Consider the following 20,336-nt stretch of genomic DNA (forward strand, 5'->3'; position numbering starts at 1 on the left):
ATTTATAAAGCCAAACAATTTTAATTTACAAATTAAACATCCCTAGTCAAAAAATAGTATTGTTATTTTGGCGACACTTTCATATTACGAATACTAGTTAAGGCTCATGAATAAAACGCTAGTGTAGTTTTCTGTTTATACAAAACGCTCGATTTTATCATACATAGACCACCAGTCTCTCATTCGTATTTTTTATTGTATTATTACTATTTTGCTTGTTAATTTCCTAAGAAAGATATCTTTTCTTGAATGCAAATCTATATAACGGTCGTGTTTTACTGTTTATGTCTGTATTTGCCTTAAAGATACACTCATATTTAAAATCAATACATACACATGTATAACAAACATAAATTTTGAGTGTTAAACCTTTAACTATGTACTAGATAATGCATTTATGGAAAATATTAACTACTGATAACAAGATTGTAACCGTGAATTAAATAGCTGAAAACGCACAAATAGTGAATGACTGGTGAGTGCTAAAACTTTTACAGTGGTCAATTATTGTCTCATAAGGTAGAAATACTGTGTTTTCTGCATTTTTTTTTTAATTGAACAGGTTATCCTTCATAAGAACCATTGTTTTCGATACTTATTAATCCTTTAATAGTGGTACATCTTATTTTGGAGTAAGAGTGCATATTTAAATTGCATAAAGTAACACTTGCGGAGCTTTTGTCAGTTTTTACTGTAATAACAACTCTAGGCGATATACAAATGCATTTGTTTTTTCGCGAAAGCAATATACAACGATAACTTGTTTCGATATCAACCGAGCCTCATATCTTACTAGTTTCTATTCTGTGGACATGAAATTGTCTTCCGAACTTGCAATGGAAATGCAAACACTGTTTAATGTGATTGCTATGCAATTTGCTGTCGGTAATGGCAAACCACCTTTGATGCAATCTGGGCATATTTGCCCACACATTTTCCAAAAACTACGCGATTTACATAACATATCTCATAGATCGAGTGAAGTTTACACTTTTCCCCTTTCCCTGTTTCGATGAAATTGAAAAAAACAACATCTTACAGCGATTTTTCTTTTCGATTTGTGGTATGGTACGCGCGGCTCCACGTGCTGGCGGGCTTTATTTCTTATTTTAGATGCATAACAAGAAATACAATTGATGCGAAAAATCAAAGGGCGGCAATAATTTATGGTAATGTTTACATGAATAGTAAAAGTATGTGATAAATATGTAAATATAATAATTATTTAAAGTTGTTTGTTATTTTTTATTAAATCAATATAAAATAAGTTTTATAATAGTTTATTTGTGCATACAGAGTAACACAACTCAACCACCCAAGGTTAAGTGCCACTAATATTTACACTCAAACACGACACGTACCTTGAAGGAATGATGCACTATAAGAATACATTTAATATGTTTATGATCGATTCAACTCTTGGCTTTGATTATTATAAATTTAATTTGCATTATATCTTAAATCGGATGTAGTTGGCGAAACTATAAAGCAAACATGAAAGCTGTAAAACAAATTTTCAAAAGGGGAGTAACTGCTGTGCCGTCACGCTAAAAATTAACACCATATACCCATCATTATTATACAGCGTATCAATTTTTTGGCTTAGCCTCCACGGTTTAGCTCAAGCTCCATGGCTTTGGCTCCAGCGCAACCCAGTAAAAGAGTATAAACATGCTTATTCCGGTAAACAGGTGGTCGTTCTTATTCCCGACAAAATAAAAGCTATCGATAATTCAGCTAAAAATTGGTGAAAATGGTCTACTTTTGTTTTTTAACATGCATGTGTTTGATGGGAGAATCGGTCTTAGAACCCCATAAACAATATGTTCACAAAATAACCGAAATACGTGTGAAGATTAAATATATTTATATGGCACTGCATTCCCCGATTTCTCAAATACGCCCTCATAATTGTGCTATTAGATGAAATAACGAGTCATACTTACGTTTTATGATGATGTCCGTTCTTTTGCTCTAGCTCGGAAGTGTCATTGGCTCTTTTTATATACAGCTCCTTAAAGAGCTGGAGCCACTGTTTCGCATCCATGTATGAGCTGTGCAGTCACCCAGCAGATGTCATATGGCCCCTCCTCACATCTGACCTTCCAGAGCTCCCAGGCCAAATTAAGTATGTGCTCTACAACGATCACATAGTGACATGCTTGATATGTCTGCTCAAGATTTGTTAATGGACTTTAAATTAGAGACTGGAGTAGGACAAACGAAAATGACTTGAAAAAGTGAACTCGTAAATAAGTGGTGTGTTTTGTTTATGCTTTGTATTAACATTTATCTAATGCATTTTATTTATAAATTTGAATAAATTTTCTACATTTGTTTTCAACCTTTTAGTAATGGTACAGATGATAATGATTGTGGTGTGAGGTGGTGGTTAAGATACATAATCGACCTCTGTCTGAACAAAGCTAGTGGCGAAAATGTCTAACCTGGATTAAGTGGCCACCTGTCTTAAGCAGCCACTTTGACCCTTTCCCAAGGATGGCCAATTAATACAGGTTTGACTATATGTTTTGTGTCTTATTACTTCTACAGCCTACAGGTACACTACAAGTGCACTATCCTGCTCAGCAAATCTGTTGCACAGACACGAGCACAAAAACACGTAGTTTAAAATGATTTATTACTGTTTTTATCTCATTGTACAAGTAATCTAAGAATGACATCAAACAGACATCACAAGTTTTCTAAGTTCATTTTTGGCAAACTCATATTTTAATGATTAAAAGAATATCTACAACTAGTGTACAATTTCATATTTACAAATTCACGAGCCTACCATACATCCCAATACATGTATCAAAATTAAAGTAACCAATTTAATGTTTGATTTCCTTCTATGGAATTTAATTTAGTACAAATTTATTTCGCCAAATATGTTGCATAGACTAGAAAAATCAACATGTTATTCCAATTGCATAAACCTTAACTGATGATGAAACTCGGAAGATGAATCAAGCATGCATGATCACTACACAAATATTGACATTAAATGCCAATGAGAAAGGGGGAAGACATATCAGTTATCAGGCACATATGTACGAGATTCATTTTTTATGGGCAAAATTAACATGATTCAGACATACTTTTTAGTCTGACATCAGTGTCAATATACATGTTCTGTTAATTTTTCAGTCTTTAATGTGGGAATAACTTCCTGTTGTAATGTACATGCATGTTCAACCACAAGTCCTCTTGGGCCAAATTCACCAATGCAATAAGTCCAAGTGTCTTACTGTCAAATTGTAATCAGAAGAACAATAATGGTAAAAAAAGTGTTTCTGTTACAAATACAATGTTTTATTATATCTATTAATTACCAATCATTTGACATAAAAATCGTAATATGATTGATATTTTTTAACATTTAAGAATTCGTTAAATTCTATGGCATATGATAGACGTCCTTAAACCTGCAACTATAGGTTTGTAGACATGGCTGGGAAAACATACATGTACACACATACACATATATAACTCAATAAATTATATCAGATACACATGGTATATGGTGAAGTTCTCTATTGATTATTTTTGTCCATAAAAATTTTATTCTCAAAAAATAACAATAGCAGAAAATAACTTCTATACACAAATCAAAACATTGTAAATGCAATTTTCTTCTCTCATTATAATCATATACATTAAAATAAAGTTTCTATAACAATAAAACAATTGTAAACTAAGTGTGCTTAACATGATAACATAGTTATTTTTTTGTATTTCCTTATATAAAAAATATCATGCTCTATTCTTTGAGATAATTAAAATTCTAGCAAATATACATGTTGAATAACTTGAACTTATCTGTGAGAAAAGAAGGCATCCCATGACAGTTATAGTCACAACCAATGGATAAAATCAGCACTGAGCTGTGTACACTTGATCAAGATACTATGTGCATTTATATATATGGCTCTATATACATGAGCGTGTAAAAGAAAACATGATAGAAATAGTAGGATATACATACTACTATCTATATTATGACAGTGATTAAGAATAGATCACAGGGTTTCTTTCTTTGAAGCAAAAATGTCAAGTAAAACTCCATACATGTATGGCAAAAATTGCAGCAACTCTTCTAAATGGCAGTTTGAACTAAATGGGAACAAAATTTGAAGTTTTTGTATACATGTAATTGACTTGAAGTAACCATGATTTAAATATCCATAACTGGTAAACCACTGCCAACATGTATGTGCCAGTATTCATAAAACACCTTAAATTCGATATAATTCTTAAATAAAGTCATTTTCTCAATGAATATATCTCATTCTTTTTTTGTATATTTTGTTTGCGTATGTCGTCATTTGTACAATATTCGACCACATGGGTCTATGACCTTCTGGTTTATAACTGTTCTGCTCTGTTCTATAATAACTTGATAATAAATTCTGACATGAAAAATTTACAAGTAATCTACCGGAGTTATGTAGAAAATCACTGAATTAGATGTTTTATAACTACATGCCATGACAAACAAATACATGTACACAAGAAATTGGATTCAATATACTGTTTAGTTCAACTTGTTAATTATGAGGGCAGACACTGATTGCCACATCAATTCACTAGAACATGAATGTTTAAAGATTTCTGCCGCATGGAGTTTTACTTACCACAGCTAGACAAGACCAGGCACAAATATCTTACAGAGCAATTCATGAGAAAATACAAAAATAATGTTCTACGGTAAAAATCTAGAGAATTTACACACAAAGGTAATATAAAGGTGAATGTACGTAGCAATATCGTATCATATAACTTTACAAGGACATGTTATAAAATAAATTCTGTACAGATCATAATTATCAGAAATGTAAGACCTACATGTTACTTCTTGAACACAATAGTTTTGTTCTCAATTTAAACCCCAACATTATGACTGAAATTCAAGAACAAAGTTGTTTTACTGCAATATACCTGTTCGATCATTATCAACAAATGGACAACTCATCAAGCAGAATAAAAAACACTAGCCAGAAAATAGGGAAAAACTTCTAATGAGAGGAAGATTTGGAAAAAAAATTAAACATTTTCCTGGTTACTTTTACAATCTACGGCTCCAAACAGAAATGTTCAGACAAACATCGCTAAAACTAAAAACAAAGCAAATCATGAGTATACACTCCTGCAAATAAAACTTTGTAATGTTATAATTCAGTCTCAACTTCAAAGCTATTCCACACAGGGCGATAGTAAAGATTGAGATAGCAGTGATAAATGACATCCTGTCAGGGTCTAACAATCCCATTTAGTACAAACACAAGACAGGTGATTCAGATTGACAAACAAGAGCTCCACTAGCAGATACCAATGCTCATCTGTATTTTGTATTAAATATGAGACGAATTTGACTAGTTTCAAGGTCGAGTTATGGGTCTTCCAATCAATGTGCATATCATCACTGGTACCATAAGTACTCAGCTTCAGGGGAATATCTTGCAACTTTTTTGTTATGGCCTAGGTCAAAGTTTCGACACTCTGACAGAGACACAAAGGCTAAGACAATGCCCTGACTTTTTTTTGTCAAAAAATGACGAGCTAACAAGACACAGAAGTGGAGACTGGAGAGTATTCTAGCTGCTATGAATTTGCTATGTTTTGATCATCATTCAGTGACTGTGTTTGGGGTTGGGTCAACATTGTATGGGTAATCCCCTCGTTAAGCGCTGGAGGGGTGGGGCGGCTATCAGACGTTCGATGAGGGAACACTGTCAAAGTAACTCTCCTTGCCAATCTGGCTCTGAAATATAAGGGTAGTGAATTAAACTCATGCTTTTGTAAAATAATAACTTCATTTTCACTATATTTTTCAATTAAATCATTGCTGTACAGTTAATTGCTTTTTTGGAATAATAATTATACAAAATACCTAAAAAGTCTGAAATTTATGAAGTGCTCATTTTTCAGATCAAGAAACATGAAAGTTACTGATTTGTTCTGACTAGAATCTGAAAATGGACTTTAATGTCTAAGTAAGTGCTTGTATCTAATGACTTAAAAAATGCATGCAAATGCACAATGCAAATAACTCTGTCACAATTGGGAAAGAACCTTGGCTGCATACTTCTCATTTATACCATTGCTGTAACAGAAAAGAACTTCCAAGAACAATCAGTGACTACTGAATACCTATCAACCTCCAGACAACCCAGCATTTTGTTCCTTCAGTAAATGTAAGTTGATTTGAATCATTAAATAGTGGAAATGTCCAATATTGTCCATTGATAGAGATAAATGCAAAAATGACGTCATTGTAGTGGAACAACGCACATTAATTGATTATTTGATTAATCTTAAAGCTGGACATTAAAAACTAAGCTGAAATTTCTTTAACTATATTATAAAAGGATGGAGTGTAGCTGAAAACATTAAGAAGTTTTGAAACAGACAAGTGTTAAACAGCAAATCAAGGTCTAGTGTTAGAGGCTTGCCAGTGACATATTTACATCTCAGATCAGTACATCATCGTCAACTATTCCCTCTTCGCTATCATTATCCTCTAGTAATGTCTGTGGAGAAAAGCATACAGCTAGCATACACATGGCTTAAGACTCTAAAGTTTCTACCAAGGAATATCTAAATTGATACAAATAAACTACGTAATGGAGCAAAAAATAAAATGAATTAGAAAACAAATACACTATATATATATAAAGCCTCAAGCAAAAACCTATTTTCCATTTAGGACGAATGTCCCGATCATCAAGTACCAGATTATACCTACAATGTGCTGTGCTGACATGCTCTTGCAATGTGAGGTGACTTGCTAAATATGATATATTTATAACTCCAGCCTGTATATGCACCAATGACATTCAGTTGCAAATTAATTACATATCTTCACTAAGTTCCATCTGTACCATAGATTAAGCATAGATGCTTGACAAAAACTGAAAAAATATTTTTTTCCTTAACATCACATGTATGAAATGTCTTGATCCTTCAACTGAATGTCACCGAAGCCAGAACATATTGGATCTGCATCTGTTGCTAAAGACTCAAAACTCTTCTTACTGTAAGAGATGTGATTTCCTTTGAAAACGCCCCAATTTCCTTTGCTGCTTTCGCGTCATGCTGTAAAACGGTGAAAGTTGTAACAAAAACCAAGCAAAAGTAACCAGAAAAATGCTTAACTGAAGTGTTCCATGATTAAATTTGTACATCAAATTGATCATTTATAAAAAAATACTGGAGCACTATATCTGTATTCAGCTAGTCTTATTTAACTAATGAGTTTCTGTAAACTGTCGGAACACTTCAGTTTAAGAGAATAGAATGCAAACTGACCAAACAAAATGTATATCAAGTCAAGAAATGTGTAAATGTTACAAATTATTAGCATCAAGGAAATGGCAATGGTGTTACATACTTGAAAACCTACAGTATGGTTAAAGATTGTGAGTAGAAATCCATATACATTTTATCATATGCTTAATCTCATGGTTTTTACAGGGAAAACAATTTGATGTTTCAATGTTTCAAACAGTGAGATATTTTTTGTCCAAATCAAACGTCAATGAAACCAAACTTGGAAACAATTCTGAAATGATATGCTTGCATATAACTTTATTATTTGTCACGCTTGTGTGAAAAGGTACACTTAATTGTCATTTAATATCCTTTTTAGGCATATAATAAAAAGAAAAATTGTTTGTTTCAGTATAAGATTACAATATTTTTCACCCTGTGATCACCTAAAGCAATTATTTCACTCATGGTGAACTACGGATTTAGTGCTCACTTGGTGAAATATATATCTCACCCTAAAACAGACATCTATATAATTATTTTGTTACATTATGCAAAACAATAGTTCTAATTACCTTTCAACAAAGTAAGATTGTGAACTATAATTGGTGAAACTGATAAGAAGACTATTCCAAATAACTTTATAGACAAAATAATCAGGCATAATATTGAACTTCAAGACAAACACAAGAGGAAAACGGGATTGAAGCTTTAGTGTTGACTTTCAAGAAAAACACAATATAAAAATGGGGATTAAAGCCTTTAAGGTGCCTTGAAACACTGCCAGACAAATTAAAATCTGCTTTTCTAATAAAGCTACAACAACCATGCAGAAAAAATCATAATAACTGAAGAATTTATTAAAATAAAAAAAAGGAAATTGAAAGCTCTAAGAATCTTGTAAAATCATTTCTAAATAAGAAGCCTTCATCATATTCTTATTTACAAGAGAGTTATCTTAATGAACTCAGAAAGGCAAATTTACAACAGATCATAAAAATAAATCCTGATACTCTGTAACCATTTAAAACTAAATAGAAAATTTGCCAAGTAACCAAAGCATATCCTTGTTTGTTTTCAATCAGTCCACATACCTCTGTGTTCTGGTATTGTAAGGCACTGATTTTCAGCCTGTCGAGGGGCAGGGCCAGGTCTATAGGGCAGATAAAACTGTCAGCCTCTGTCTCTGATTTACTTCGCTTGTGGCCAAACAAACCAAACTTTCCCTTCTGCAAACCAACATCACAATATTTAAGAACTTTAGGAAAACTTAGATAGTAACAACAAAACTGTAATGGTATTTTTCCGCCTTAAAATGCATGTTTTTTTACTGATTTCTTCACAGGTAATCATAAACATCTAAAGAGCAAAGTTTTCAAAGACATGCACAATATTAACTTAATAAAGTTTAATATTATGCTCTGAAAGATGTATTTTCAAGACTTGACTTGAAACACATTTTGACTAAGACTTTTGTTGTTAGATACTGAAGGCAAATAGCGCTTAAGATAATGATTACCTTGACTTTGGTATTAGGTACTAAAGGCAAATATCCTGCAGACGATTCCTGTTCTCGTTTCTTTATCTGAATTTCGTTGCCAACGAGTGACACAAAGTGAGTGTTGAGGTGACGTCGTAACAATGTCTTGTTTTGAGGAATGGACAGCAGGACGGCAAACAATTCTGCATTGAACCGGCTCTCCAATACCTGAAATAAGAAAAGACATAGAGCAAATGTCAGGTTGCTGATTTTCATTATTTATGTTGGATAATTTGGGAATTTTATTAAAGCATTACAAAAATATTGTTAAATGTATTATCATAGCAGGGTGACACCAATACCAGTCTGTTTTTCTCTGTCAATAAAGGTGCATATCTTAACAAATTTTCGAGTGTTATGGATACACATCTAACTTTTGTCATAGTTAACATCAGGACAAGTGATTTGAATAACAATAACCTGAAGTGAATTATCCTTACCAGACTAACATACTGAGCTTAAGAAATATTGTTAAAATAAAATTAATATTGATGAAAAACTGTATGAATGGTAATCATCACACAAAAACATTAACGTCTCATATTCTATGATATTAAGCCTCAAACCTACCATAAGAGCCCCATGCACACCACTGCCCCTAAGGTTGGGAGCGTATTCCGAGAGATCAATTGTCCGCAACCACTCCATCACTCTGTGGTTGGTCCATAACACCACTTCACCCGGGATATTGTGTAGTGATCCCTGGAATGCATTAATACAGGCACGACTGTATGATTACACAAGTCATTTCATAACTGTGTTGAGCTTGTAAATGCCACATGAATAATACTTTAACTTTCATATTGTTAATTAGATACCTCTCGCACTTTTTTCACCAATGAATGATACAGCTGAAGAAACATAATGGGAAAGAAAAAGTGCATAGGATTAAAACACTTGTTCATTATGCATAATTTCAATAAACATACCTCTTCAGGGGAAGGCCTCCGTTTGAGGCAACCTGGGTTGAAGTTGTTTAGCCGTAATATCTGTATTCCACGCTTGATGCTGATGTGGTGAAGCTCATTCGTCACTTTCAGTGTTAACAAATCATCCTGTGAAACAGAACAACTTACAGTCAAAGATACAGATTTAAAGATAACGTTTTACTTAAGCCCCTCACGTTATTTTGTAAAGGTGTATTGTACAGCTGGTTTCATAAAATAAATTGTAATTGGCAATGCTCATCATGGGAGATCACTTTGTAGGAGTTGAATTGATTCTACAATGGTTTGGCAGCGGTTGAGTCTCAAGTCATATTGTAATTTGTGCATAGTAAAGCATATTTATGCCAAAAATGACCCCTTTCGGTAGCCCCAAACATATCTTAACAGTTTTAGTCCCAAATATATCTTAACAGTATAAAGATTTTCAGCTGAAAACTATTCATTTGCATGTTTACATACACAGAAACTTCTATGGATATTATTTGGTGAGTATATGTGAAGCAATTGTGCAAGGAAAATGCAAGCTCCTAAATGAAAACCATAGCTACAGACCACAGTGAGAGCATGCAGCATCCTTCCATCGACACGGCCTTCGAAGAACGAGTCCTTGTATTGGGGCAGACCTATGTCATCCAGCCATCCTGTAAGGTGGGCAATATACATGTAAAAGCTTTCAGGAATATGCTGTCACAAGTGTCATTATTATTTCAGTTGATATGTTTAAGGTGGATTAAAGATTGGTGAGATATAACCTGGGCTTTCCTATCTTTCTCAGAGGACTCTTCGAAACATGAGGACACAGGAAACGCGCAAAAATCAAAAAAGATATTTTCTACATATTAATTGTACTATTCCTTCTTTGAAACATATTTAACATTAGACATATAGATGGGTGTAGCAAAATGATGCTAATTTACATGTCAACAAATAATGGCATGTGTTACTCACTCATGACCCAGGTGTGGTCGAGGTCGCCGGACTTGTTGCTACTCCCCGAACTTGCTTCCTGCAGAGCCAGCTGGAGCTTCTTCCTGTGTAGTGGGTTACGTATGTACAACTCCTAGAATAAGATAAGACAACCCATACAAGAATGAGACATAGTATTTCTTGAAAATATTAATTTTTTGCTAATGTTTGTTCTGGAGGTGTTGACAGCGTTGCACAGTCGTAGATGAACAGAGTCAGATACTTATATCCTGAAAATGAATGATGTTAAAAATCCACTCTTCGGAATTTTGTTGAATTAAGTTTTCGGCCACTGTCAAACAATATAAAATTTAATACAACATTTTTGCATTTTATCACCTATGAGGATTCACATATCAATTTAATGCATAGGAGCTCACTTTTCAGACTTCTTTTGAAAGTGAAATGTCACTCTGTATTTGAACAATATGTAATATAGTAAAAGCTTTGGTTGCAATAATCCATTAGGCCAATAATGTGCAACAAAATACATGTACAATCTTCAGAAATATACTAAAAATTGATCTCAAGAAGGAGATATAATGTATCCTTGGCAAAACAAAACAACAATTCTTGACATTTAGAACCATTTAGGACATTTAGGCAAAAAACTATAAAAATTCTAATTAAGCCCACACTAGAATCAGTAATGTACCTTCTCCATGTCATGCTGTGAGGCCTTGGTCAGGTGTTCCCCGTTCCGGACCCATCGACGCACCTCTGCCAGGTACATATTCAGCCCTATCTCATTAAACCAAATCACAATACGGTCCTTGTCCCAGCGGGAAAATGGCACATTCACATCACTGGAAGATATTCATATGAAGATATTTTGATGCATTTTTACATGAATAAAAGTTAATGAATAGTTAAAACTATTGAAAATATTTCCACTCATCAAGTTAAAGTTTATACCTCAATTTTCGTTAAACATTATAAACAGAATGACTGATTTTGATGCAATTAAAGTTAAGCTTCAGGCAACAGTTTAAATACTATTGATACTTTACTTCATTATAATTTATTTCAGTTTTGTAAACTAAGTATAGTCAATACACTACAGTTTTTTTTTATCAAACCACAACACTGAAGGCAGGAAGCACAGTAATACATGTACTCACAAATCTTTCTTGATGTCCTTGGACCAGCCAAGGCGGGCGGTTGCCGTTGCCCTTATTCCTCCGCGCTTGAACTCATCTGTACGTTCCCGCTCGTGGAAGTCTTGTGACCCACTGCGCTTCAACCTACAAGCCAATCACAACGCTGTATAGAAGAAGCTGAGAATGTTTCTTCTAAATGTTAATTTATAACAGGACAATGAAGAATTAAAGATATTTTCACATTCTATCCATTTCAGATTTTTTTATATTAACTTAAGCAGAAGATGAATAAAGGTTTAGCTTTGTTTAGTTTGAGGTGCAGCTATGAGGATTAAATTGAGCCTTGTTTCCTTGCTTTCGGATACACTCTAAGTAGTAACAAACCTACAATCCTAGAACAAGCACGTTCATAACTACCATACCTGCCAAAGAACCTAAAGAATCCCTTTTTCTTCTTCACCTCATGTGTCTGGGCAGGATGGTTACCACTGTGATGTGACCCGTCCTCCTCGTCCGTCATCACCTCGGCTTGGGCTGTGGGAGGTAATATTAGGTAAGAGGTTAACATTGGAGGCAGGTTACATTATGACATGTGACAAAGTAGGCGCAACTTAGTATTCAAAATGACTAAGTGATGCCTTGTGCTTGAAAAACAACAATCTTGGATCTCAATCAAACAAATATTTATTTTTCATCATCTATGACCAATAGTTTTTAATGTGCTTTTTCCCCCAAAGTAAATGAGTCATAAAAATTGTTGCCATTCAAAGATGATGCCCAAAGTTTGCTTTCTTTGTCACATGCTTGTGTATTTTTCATACAGGGAGGTCAAATAAGGATTCATATGACCAAGTTTCACAACAATCTTGAATATCAAAAAAATATGTTATCATGTGCCTCTTTTTGCGTAATTCTAAAAATACACCAGATTCCAATTGAAACTTGAGTATTAATAAATCCATAACTTTTTGTTGACCTGACAGAGTGCTACATATTGTAATGAAGACATCCAGAAATCATAATTGTTGTTCTTATTAAGATTTAAAGCCGATTTATTTTGGTGACTTTGCTGTAATAATGCATTGAAACCCCTGAAGCATATATCTGCTTTGTTTTACATTATTATCTATTAATTTATCTTGAGTGATAACAATACAATGTTTCAACAGCCACTTCCAGATTATGAAGCAATTGCACCAGTAGATACCGGGGTAGTCGATCAAGAAAGTTTTTCATCATCACGTTATTAAATCTCCAAGTACATGATGTCATCTGTCAATTGTACATGATGTCATCTGTCATGAACCATGATGTTTGATTGTGACTATATTAATTATTTTCTGATGCATATCATGTTTTGTCAAAAAACTGTTTTAATACGTTTACGACAATAAACAATAATGTCTGTCTATCTGTCATGATGCCAAACCACTCAGAACGATTTGCCTAACTGTTAAACAAATGATGTGATTTCTCTAGACAAACAAAAGTGCTTGGGCTTGAATTCAACATATTCTTTTGTTAGACAAAGTACATCATTATGGATACAAGGTACAAGAGTCTTTATTTAAAGTGGGGTATATGCAAACAAGAAACATAAACATACACCTGACTTTAAATAAGTCTTGATCTGATTAAGCATCATGTCAACTGCCAATTAGTGTTCAACATGTTTTCATTTTAACATAAGATTTTTCTTGAGACTTTCAGTGTGCACCTGTAGTCATATTAACATGATTTTTACCAGATATTCCAAGACTTAAATATCTGTATAACTGATTGAACTCAATGTTTCATGATTTGTTCTTACTTCGAGATTAACTGCCTATAAGTAAATTGTATCATCACTTGGCGTTCCTTGTTTCCAGGGTAATAATACAAGCATTACCCTTTTCACTTTTCACATAATAATCACATTTGTGTAATCTAACTTCAGAATTATGTCATTTAGAATCAATTTTTTACAGATATGCGTTAAAAAATCTTAAATTTCTTGTCATTTAATTTAATACAAAACTTTATGGAACTCACAAGCCTTTGGAAAGCTTTATCACTTTTCTTTAACTTGCTTTATTGTTTTGAGTATTAAACAGTAATTCACGTTAGATTATAAATCTATATAAACTATAAACTAAACAATTAAATATACATTACAGATGATAATCATTCTTTAATTGCTCATTAATAATTTATAAAGATGAATTTTAGAATCAATTTATAATTTTTAAGTAATTGGAAAAGTGTGAAACTAGGACACATTTTTAAAATAAAATCATCAATACAATCATAACTGATCAGTACTTAGCAAACATTAGCCAAAATGATGAAAAATATTTTTCAAGCAAAATATCCTCAATGACCCGAATATCTGCGAAAGATTATGAGATTACATACAGTTATTATTACTGCACAATTCCAAGAAAAGATAGTAATCTCCAAATAATTGTACTACAAAGTATATCATAAATGTTTCATAATAACATGCTGTTAAGTCTGCTGGGGTAGTAATGATCTAGGAAGAGAATGTATGATGCGCAGATTACTATGTGGTACAGATTGACATGCATTTTATGGGTGAGTTTATTGGTACACAATTATGTTATCTTTCTGAATATTTGTTTTAATATGTACATAAAGAAACATGCCAGTACACTTTTACATTTTATTATGATGGTAATTTTCACATACGAACAAAATGTTTGAACACCTCCCTTGATGCACCAAAATAAATGCATACTCAGGTACCCTCTCTTTTGTCTTTCAATATTATTTGAGAGGAAAACTTTTGAAGTTCTCAAATACTATACACATAGCCACCATTTTGTTTTCTATGTTGCCCAATGTAAGTTGTACCTGACTGGTAAAGAAAAATGTATGGAAAATATAAGGAAATCATGTGACTTGCATCAAACAATGAAAAGTTGGAAATTAGAGGTGTGTTTCAGATTTATGACTTTGTTGATAGTCCATTTCCTTTTAATAAAATTAACTGGATGATGAAGTAAGCTGGTTATACATTAGAAAGATTACACATAGGAGTGTATGAGAAACACATATCCTATAATATTTGAAAATGAGACATTTTTTTGAGAAGCTGGAATATGTAGGCTTGGAAGATACAGTATTATCAAACATATCAGTTCTTAATTCTTTGAGCCACAGCTTATTAAGTCATAGATCAGCACTGAAAATCATCAAAGATCAGCATGGGAAGCCTTAGACCATCATAGGAAGTTATAGACCAGCATAGGATTAGGAAGTCATAGACCAGCATAGGAAGTCATAGACCAGCATATACTTTCAAAGACCAGCATAGGAAGACATAGACCAGCATCAAATTAAAGACCAGCATAGGAAGTTATAGATCAGCATAGAAAGTCATAAACCAGCAAGTTATAGATCAGCATAGAAAGTCATAAACCAGCATAGATCAGCATAGAAAGTCATAGATCAGTATAGAAAGTCATAGATCAGTACAGAAAGTCATAGATCAGCATAGAAAGTCATAGATCAGTATAGAAAGTCATAGATCAGTATTGAAAGTCATAGATCAGCATAGAAAGTCATAGATCAGTATTGAAAGTCATAGATCAATATAGATCAGCACAGACAGTCATAGACCCATACAGAAAGTCATAGAGCAGCATAGGAAGTCATAGATCAGTATTGAAAGTCATAGATCAGTAAAGATCAGCACAGACAGTCATAGACCCATACAGAAAGTCATAGAGCAGCATAGGAAGTATAAACCAGTAGAGAAAGCTGTAGATCAGCACAGAAAATCATAGATCAGCATATAATTTTGAAACTAATATGCGCATAAACAAATTAAAACATGCTACATCATAATTTAAATATGTCAAAATGTGATACAGGTATGAATAATTTTACTTCTGCAATTAATGGGATAACTTATATCTTATTTACAGTCATTAAGGTTGGTGCTTATTTACACATTTTGAAGTTGCCTGGCGAGCAATCAGTCAGAAACTGCAGACATTTCTGCAATTGATCCACATTTCCTGGACCCATGCTGATATCTGGAGATTACCAACTTCTTATCTGATATCTCCAAATCTGCTGCAATTACACCCTTTGATATCTAGTTATTAGAAAATGTTGATCTTGGACTACTTTCAGAATGTTAAACATCTTAAATTACTTTTTTGCATGTGGTAGCCCTGTATGTAAGTTACTACTTTCTTTCTTTTTTTCTGCACCTGTTCTACAAGATATTTTTTAAGGTTTAATTTCTTACTAAATAATGAAAAAAATCTCACTGTAATCAGAACAAAACATCTTTAATTTTAAGCATCCTTTCTTAATCATTTTATTAGATCATAAAAAAATCAGATAAATGCACATGTTATAAACGATTAAGACAAAATTCTAGCAAAGTTTTAACTTCCCAAACTACAAGTTTCATAAATAAGTCACAAAATCACCTTTGTATGCATACATGTACATATGAAATTATTGAGAAAACAAGTACTAAAAACCAAAGACATGAATGGCAAAAGCCAAATACGAGAAAAAAAGGAAACTTAAAGAACTTAATATACAACCAACACAAGTATCAAGACCAGTTAGTATGACCGTGCCACCGATTAGTTACGATTGGTTAACGTTATTGCCTATGGGCAACGGATACATATATAAACATGCTGCGGTAACAAGAAACACACGCAGCAGGCAATATTTACTGTTTCCGTCACCTAAGTTTGGGGCTGAGCAACTGCGCTTGGTGGACTTAATACGCAGGAGGGCTCTCCCGAAGGAGGGGAACCCCCGTGACCTGCGATGGTCCCGATCCTCCTCCCTATTTCTCACTACCATTTCCTTTGGTAACGTACCATAACTGCCATTCCGCTTCACAACATCTGTGTGCCGTTTAGCTGGGGGAGTCTGAAAAAACAACATACATCCGTGAATTTTTTGTTTGATTAATCCATTCAAGTATAGCGGTATGTTAATTTATTTGAGCTTGTTTTTGTTGAAAGCCATATGGTGATACGAGTAATGCATGTTTCTGTTGCCATGTATCAACTAGTACTTGTGTCCATTTTGAAAAAAACATGAGAAAGTATTTGGAATTGGGCTGGCACCTACAACCTCCTGAGTGAGAGCCAAGGGCCCATTTTAATAAAGATCTAAGTCGGTTTGAGTCATAAATTGAAATGCTTAAAGTGTCATATTTTTGTGTTATTTTGCTGCATATTCGAGGAAAATAAACTTAAGCAAACATAAATGAAACAGCCCTCAGACACCTATACCACCTCATCTATTCAGACACACCTTTTTTAACATATGACAATATATTACAGCATTTTAATTAAGGGTCAGCTTCATAATTTCTTAAATTTATCCAATTCTTAACAGTTACTTAGCACAGAAGACCGTGTCACATACCTTGTTGTTGGGCTTTGGGGCAATGTCCTCGGCACTGTTGGATCGTTGTATTCGACGTGTCGGCTTCACTGAGGCGATGGTGGAGGGAGGGGACGATAAGTTGCCGTGGTTACCTGAGAATGAGTTCACTGAAACATTCAAAACAATTGCATATCAAGACGTAATTATTTTATACGATGCTTTTTTAGTGACCTTCACATTGAATGCCAAAGTGAATTTTGTTATATATAGCTTAGGTGAACTTTTTTGTATTAATTGAGCGCATTTTCTTAAATTGATGCAGCATCATATCCCGGCACATGGAAGACAAATTTTACATACTGCTGAAAGGTCAGGACAGTCTAAAACATTCCCATCAATGTCTACGTGTTCCTGAGAAGTAATGTAATACCTTACAGCATGTAATCCTGATCAAAGGAGCTTTAAAGTCTTTGGCTTGTCTGGACTGGCTCTTAGGATATTGAACGTGGTGTCCAGAAATAAAACAGCTCTCACAATGACATAAAAGACAACATGACGGAAATACTGATACTGATTTCTTCTATGAATGGCTTTAATGTACATTATGCTGAGAACAACTCACTCAGACGAAACAATAACAATAATGGTAAATGACAATGCTTCAAAAGTAACCTTCAAATAGCTAAGAGAATTATGTATGAAGAATTCATATGTATTCGCTTTCAACATATCGTAACTTCATTCTCTAATGCCTTTGAAAATTAGATAGAATCTGAAGGGCTTTAATTCTCCGTATCATTTTACACAAAATCATTGTACTGCAATTTATAAACAAGAGCAGTCACAGACAATATCTCATTCATATTTTGACAGGGGACAGGAATTAAACAAAGATCAATAACTCAAAAAATACTGCAGACATGATTTTATGTTTTTTGTGCACTGCATTTCTCCTCAATATGATCTGTGGGAGTGTGTAGTTTAAAGTCAATTCCTCAAAGGGTTTTGGAGTTCTGCTCAGGACAAAAATAAAGAATAATTGAAAATGAACAAAGGGGAATTACTAAAAAAATATCATAGGCAGAGTGGTGGTTCATAATAATAATGCACTGCACTTTTCTTTAATATGATCTATCTGTATATGAAGTTTGAAGTCAATACCTAAAAAACTTTTGGAGTCAAAAAAATGTGTAAAAAAAACATAACAAAAAGGCAACTCTAAACCTGAGTTGTGGTTCCTGCTCCAAGCAAAAATAAAGAATGAAAACAAACAGCAATAACATAAAGCTATTGAAGCCAGAGAAATGGTTCCTGTGCACTGTACTTTCTATTCATATGATATATCTGTACATGGTTCTTTTTAAAGACAATTAACTAATCTTAAGTTTTGCTCCAGACATAAGTTTAGTATGAAACAAGGGCAATAACTAAAATTTTTTATCAGAGCCCGAGTTATGGTTTCTGTGCACTGCATTTCTCGTTAATATGATCTATCTATATATGATATTATGTTTGAAGCCAATACCTTAAAGACTTTTTGAGTCATGCTCCGGACCAAAATGCTTGGCAGGCACACGCCTACCACTTCTATATCCTGTTCATCTTTTTCCGTGGAATAATAATTAATAATAATAATAGTGAAATACACATTTGACAAACATCAAAAGAATAAAAAGCTTATGAGCTAAAATTTAATAATTTTATAACAAGCACCCTAACAACTCACCCATAGGCCTTAGCTTATTCGTACCTGGTGTGCTTGTAGCACTTGGAGAAATACTGTAATTCTTGTCTCCCCGCAGTTCATCAGCCTGTAAGGAAAAAATTGCATTTGTGGAACATAACCATTCAATAGTTGGAACATAATCAGGAAATAAGTAGCAACTTGTTATTGACCTTTATAGGATTTACAGAGATTATTAATCTAGAGGGTAATGATGTGAGGAGAAGTGAGACATTTCTGGAGTATTCATGCTTTCAAAAGGTCACAGGTTAGTTCAACAGCAAATGATACAAAAACTTTCCAAAACATATACAAGTTGTATTGGTTCTCTTCAGCTAGGAAATGTTTCATCTGACTGTAATCACAGACATCCCTGCAATATCAATCTTCACAAACAAGACAACACAGAGATGACAGCATTATCACTCTAATTTCCTTGCACTATGACATTTCCAAACAAACAAGAGCTGATAAAAGTGCCAACATAAACTATCAACATCTGTGAATGGCATCACATTTAAGCTTAGATCAAAGGGCATATGTTAACGCTAACATAATCTCCACCAAATAAAGCCAATAGCTCCAGCTTTCTTGTTCTAACTAATGTTTCCACAGACTTTACTTACATTGTTGCTGCATGCCAATGATTTAATATGATTTGTTTTGAAAACTTAAGTTTTTTCGTGTTTTTTTTTATTATTGTTCAAGTGATCTAATTTTTTGTCAGCAGTCTTTTATAACATGGATTTTCGCAAAAATTGGCTCCTTCCAAGACAAAAAATAAAAAAATGTCAAAATGGTATATCTGTGAGAGTGCAGCTTTAAAGACTTAATGTAGCTAGTTTATAAAAGACTAAAGAGAAACAGTCAGGAAAGTTGAAAAACAAATCTAACATAAAACTTGAAAAATGCAATTTTTTATTGTTCCACATGATTGTTGATGCGACAACTAAGCAGCCAAATATAACAGGGCTCAGAACCATTTGATAACGTAGCAATCATAATTTAGATCAAACAATGTCTACAATATTTAGTTTATACTAATTTCTTTTAGCTTGATCGCGTGGACAGCTGAGAGCAGATAAGTAATATTTCCTGGCTACAAACAAGTACCCGTGTCCTTTTTAGTGAGCATGAAAAAGTACCTCATTGGGACTTAAACCCACTGTAAGATCATGGAAGAGAGGTCAATACTAATGCAACTAGACCACCCTCACTAACTACAACATTTAAGACTTAAATATGTAATGTTGGACCTACCATTTGTGGTGTGAGGTCGGTGGGCTTAATGCTGTCTTCGGTGAAGGGTAGGGTCAATAACAATACATTTTTATTTCAAACCCTACAAGCCTGATGCTTCTTCCCGGGTTTCCATGTGTTGTTTTTGTGCTATCATGGATGACAGAGCGCATCGA

At 33.6% G+C, this 20,336-nt stretch overlaps 1 protein-coding gene across 14 annotated transcripts in view; it reads right to left on the reverse strand.

Moving 5' to 3' along the window:
* Window positions 1-2,624: 2,624 nt before the first annotated feature.
* Window positions 2,625-20,336, reverse strand: part of LOC128231216 (liprin-beta-1-like) — a 61,046-nt gene continuing 43,334 nt past the window's right edge. For 10 of the 14 annotated variants that reach the window (XM_052943734.1, XM_052943733.1, XM_052943738.1 and 7 more), the window contains 15 exons: window positions 18,949-19,009; window positions 17,238-17,365; window positions 16,544-16,733; window positions 12,251-12,362; window positions 11,850-11,972; window positions 11,384-11,534; window positions 10,711-10,822; window positions 10,315-10,403; window positions 9,745-9,870; window positions 9,386-9,517; window positions 8,795-8,983; window positions 8,370-8,504; window positions 7,042-7,101; window positions 6,474-6,536; window positions 2,625-5,767 (listed from right to left, as the gene is read on the reverse strand). In XM_052943734.1, coding sequence (XP_052799694.1) covers window positions 6,477-6,536; window positions 7,042-7,101; window positions 8,370-8,504; window positions 8,795-8,983; window positions 9,386-9,517; window positions 9,745-9,870; window positions 10,315-10,403; window positions 10,711-10,822; window positions 11,384-11,534; window positions 11,850-11,972; window positions 12,251-12,362; window positions 16,544-16,733; window positions 17,238-17,365; window positions 18,949-19,009 — 1,668 coding nt within the window. In that variant the 3' untranslated portion in view covers window positions 2,625-5,767; window positions 6,474-6,476. The remainder of the gene's footprint in view (window positions 5,768-6,473; window positions 6,537-7,041; window positions 7,102-8,369; window positions 8,505-8,794; window positions 8,984-9,385; window positions 9,518-9,744; window positions 9,871-10,314; window positions 10,404-10,710; window positions 10,823-11,383; window positions 11,535-11,849; window positions 11,973-12,250; window positions 12,363-16,543; window positions 16,734-17,237; window positions 17,366-18,948; window positions 19,010-20,336) is intronic. The other 4 variants (XM_052943739.1, XM_052943735.1, XM_052943740.1 and 1 more) reach the window with 4 other exon arrangements.

This window comes from Mya arenaria, chromosome 4, assembly GCF_026914265.1.
Source record: "Mya arenaria isolate MELC-2E11 chromosome 4, ASM2691426v1".
In the NCBI taxonomy this organism is placed as follows: domain Eukaryota; kingdom Metazoa; phylum Mollusca; class Bivalvia; order Myida; family Myidae; genus Mya; species Mya arenaria.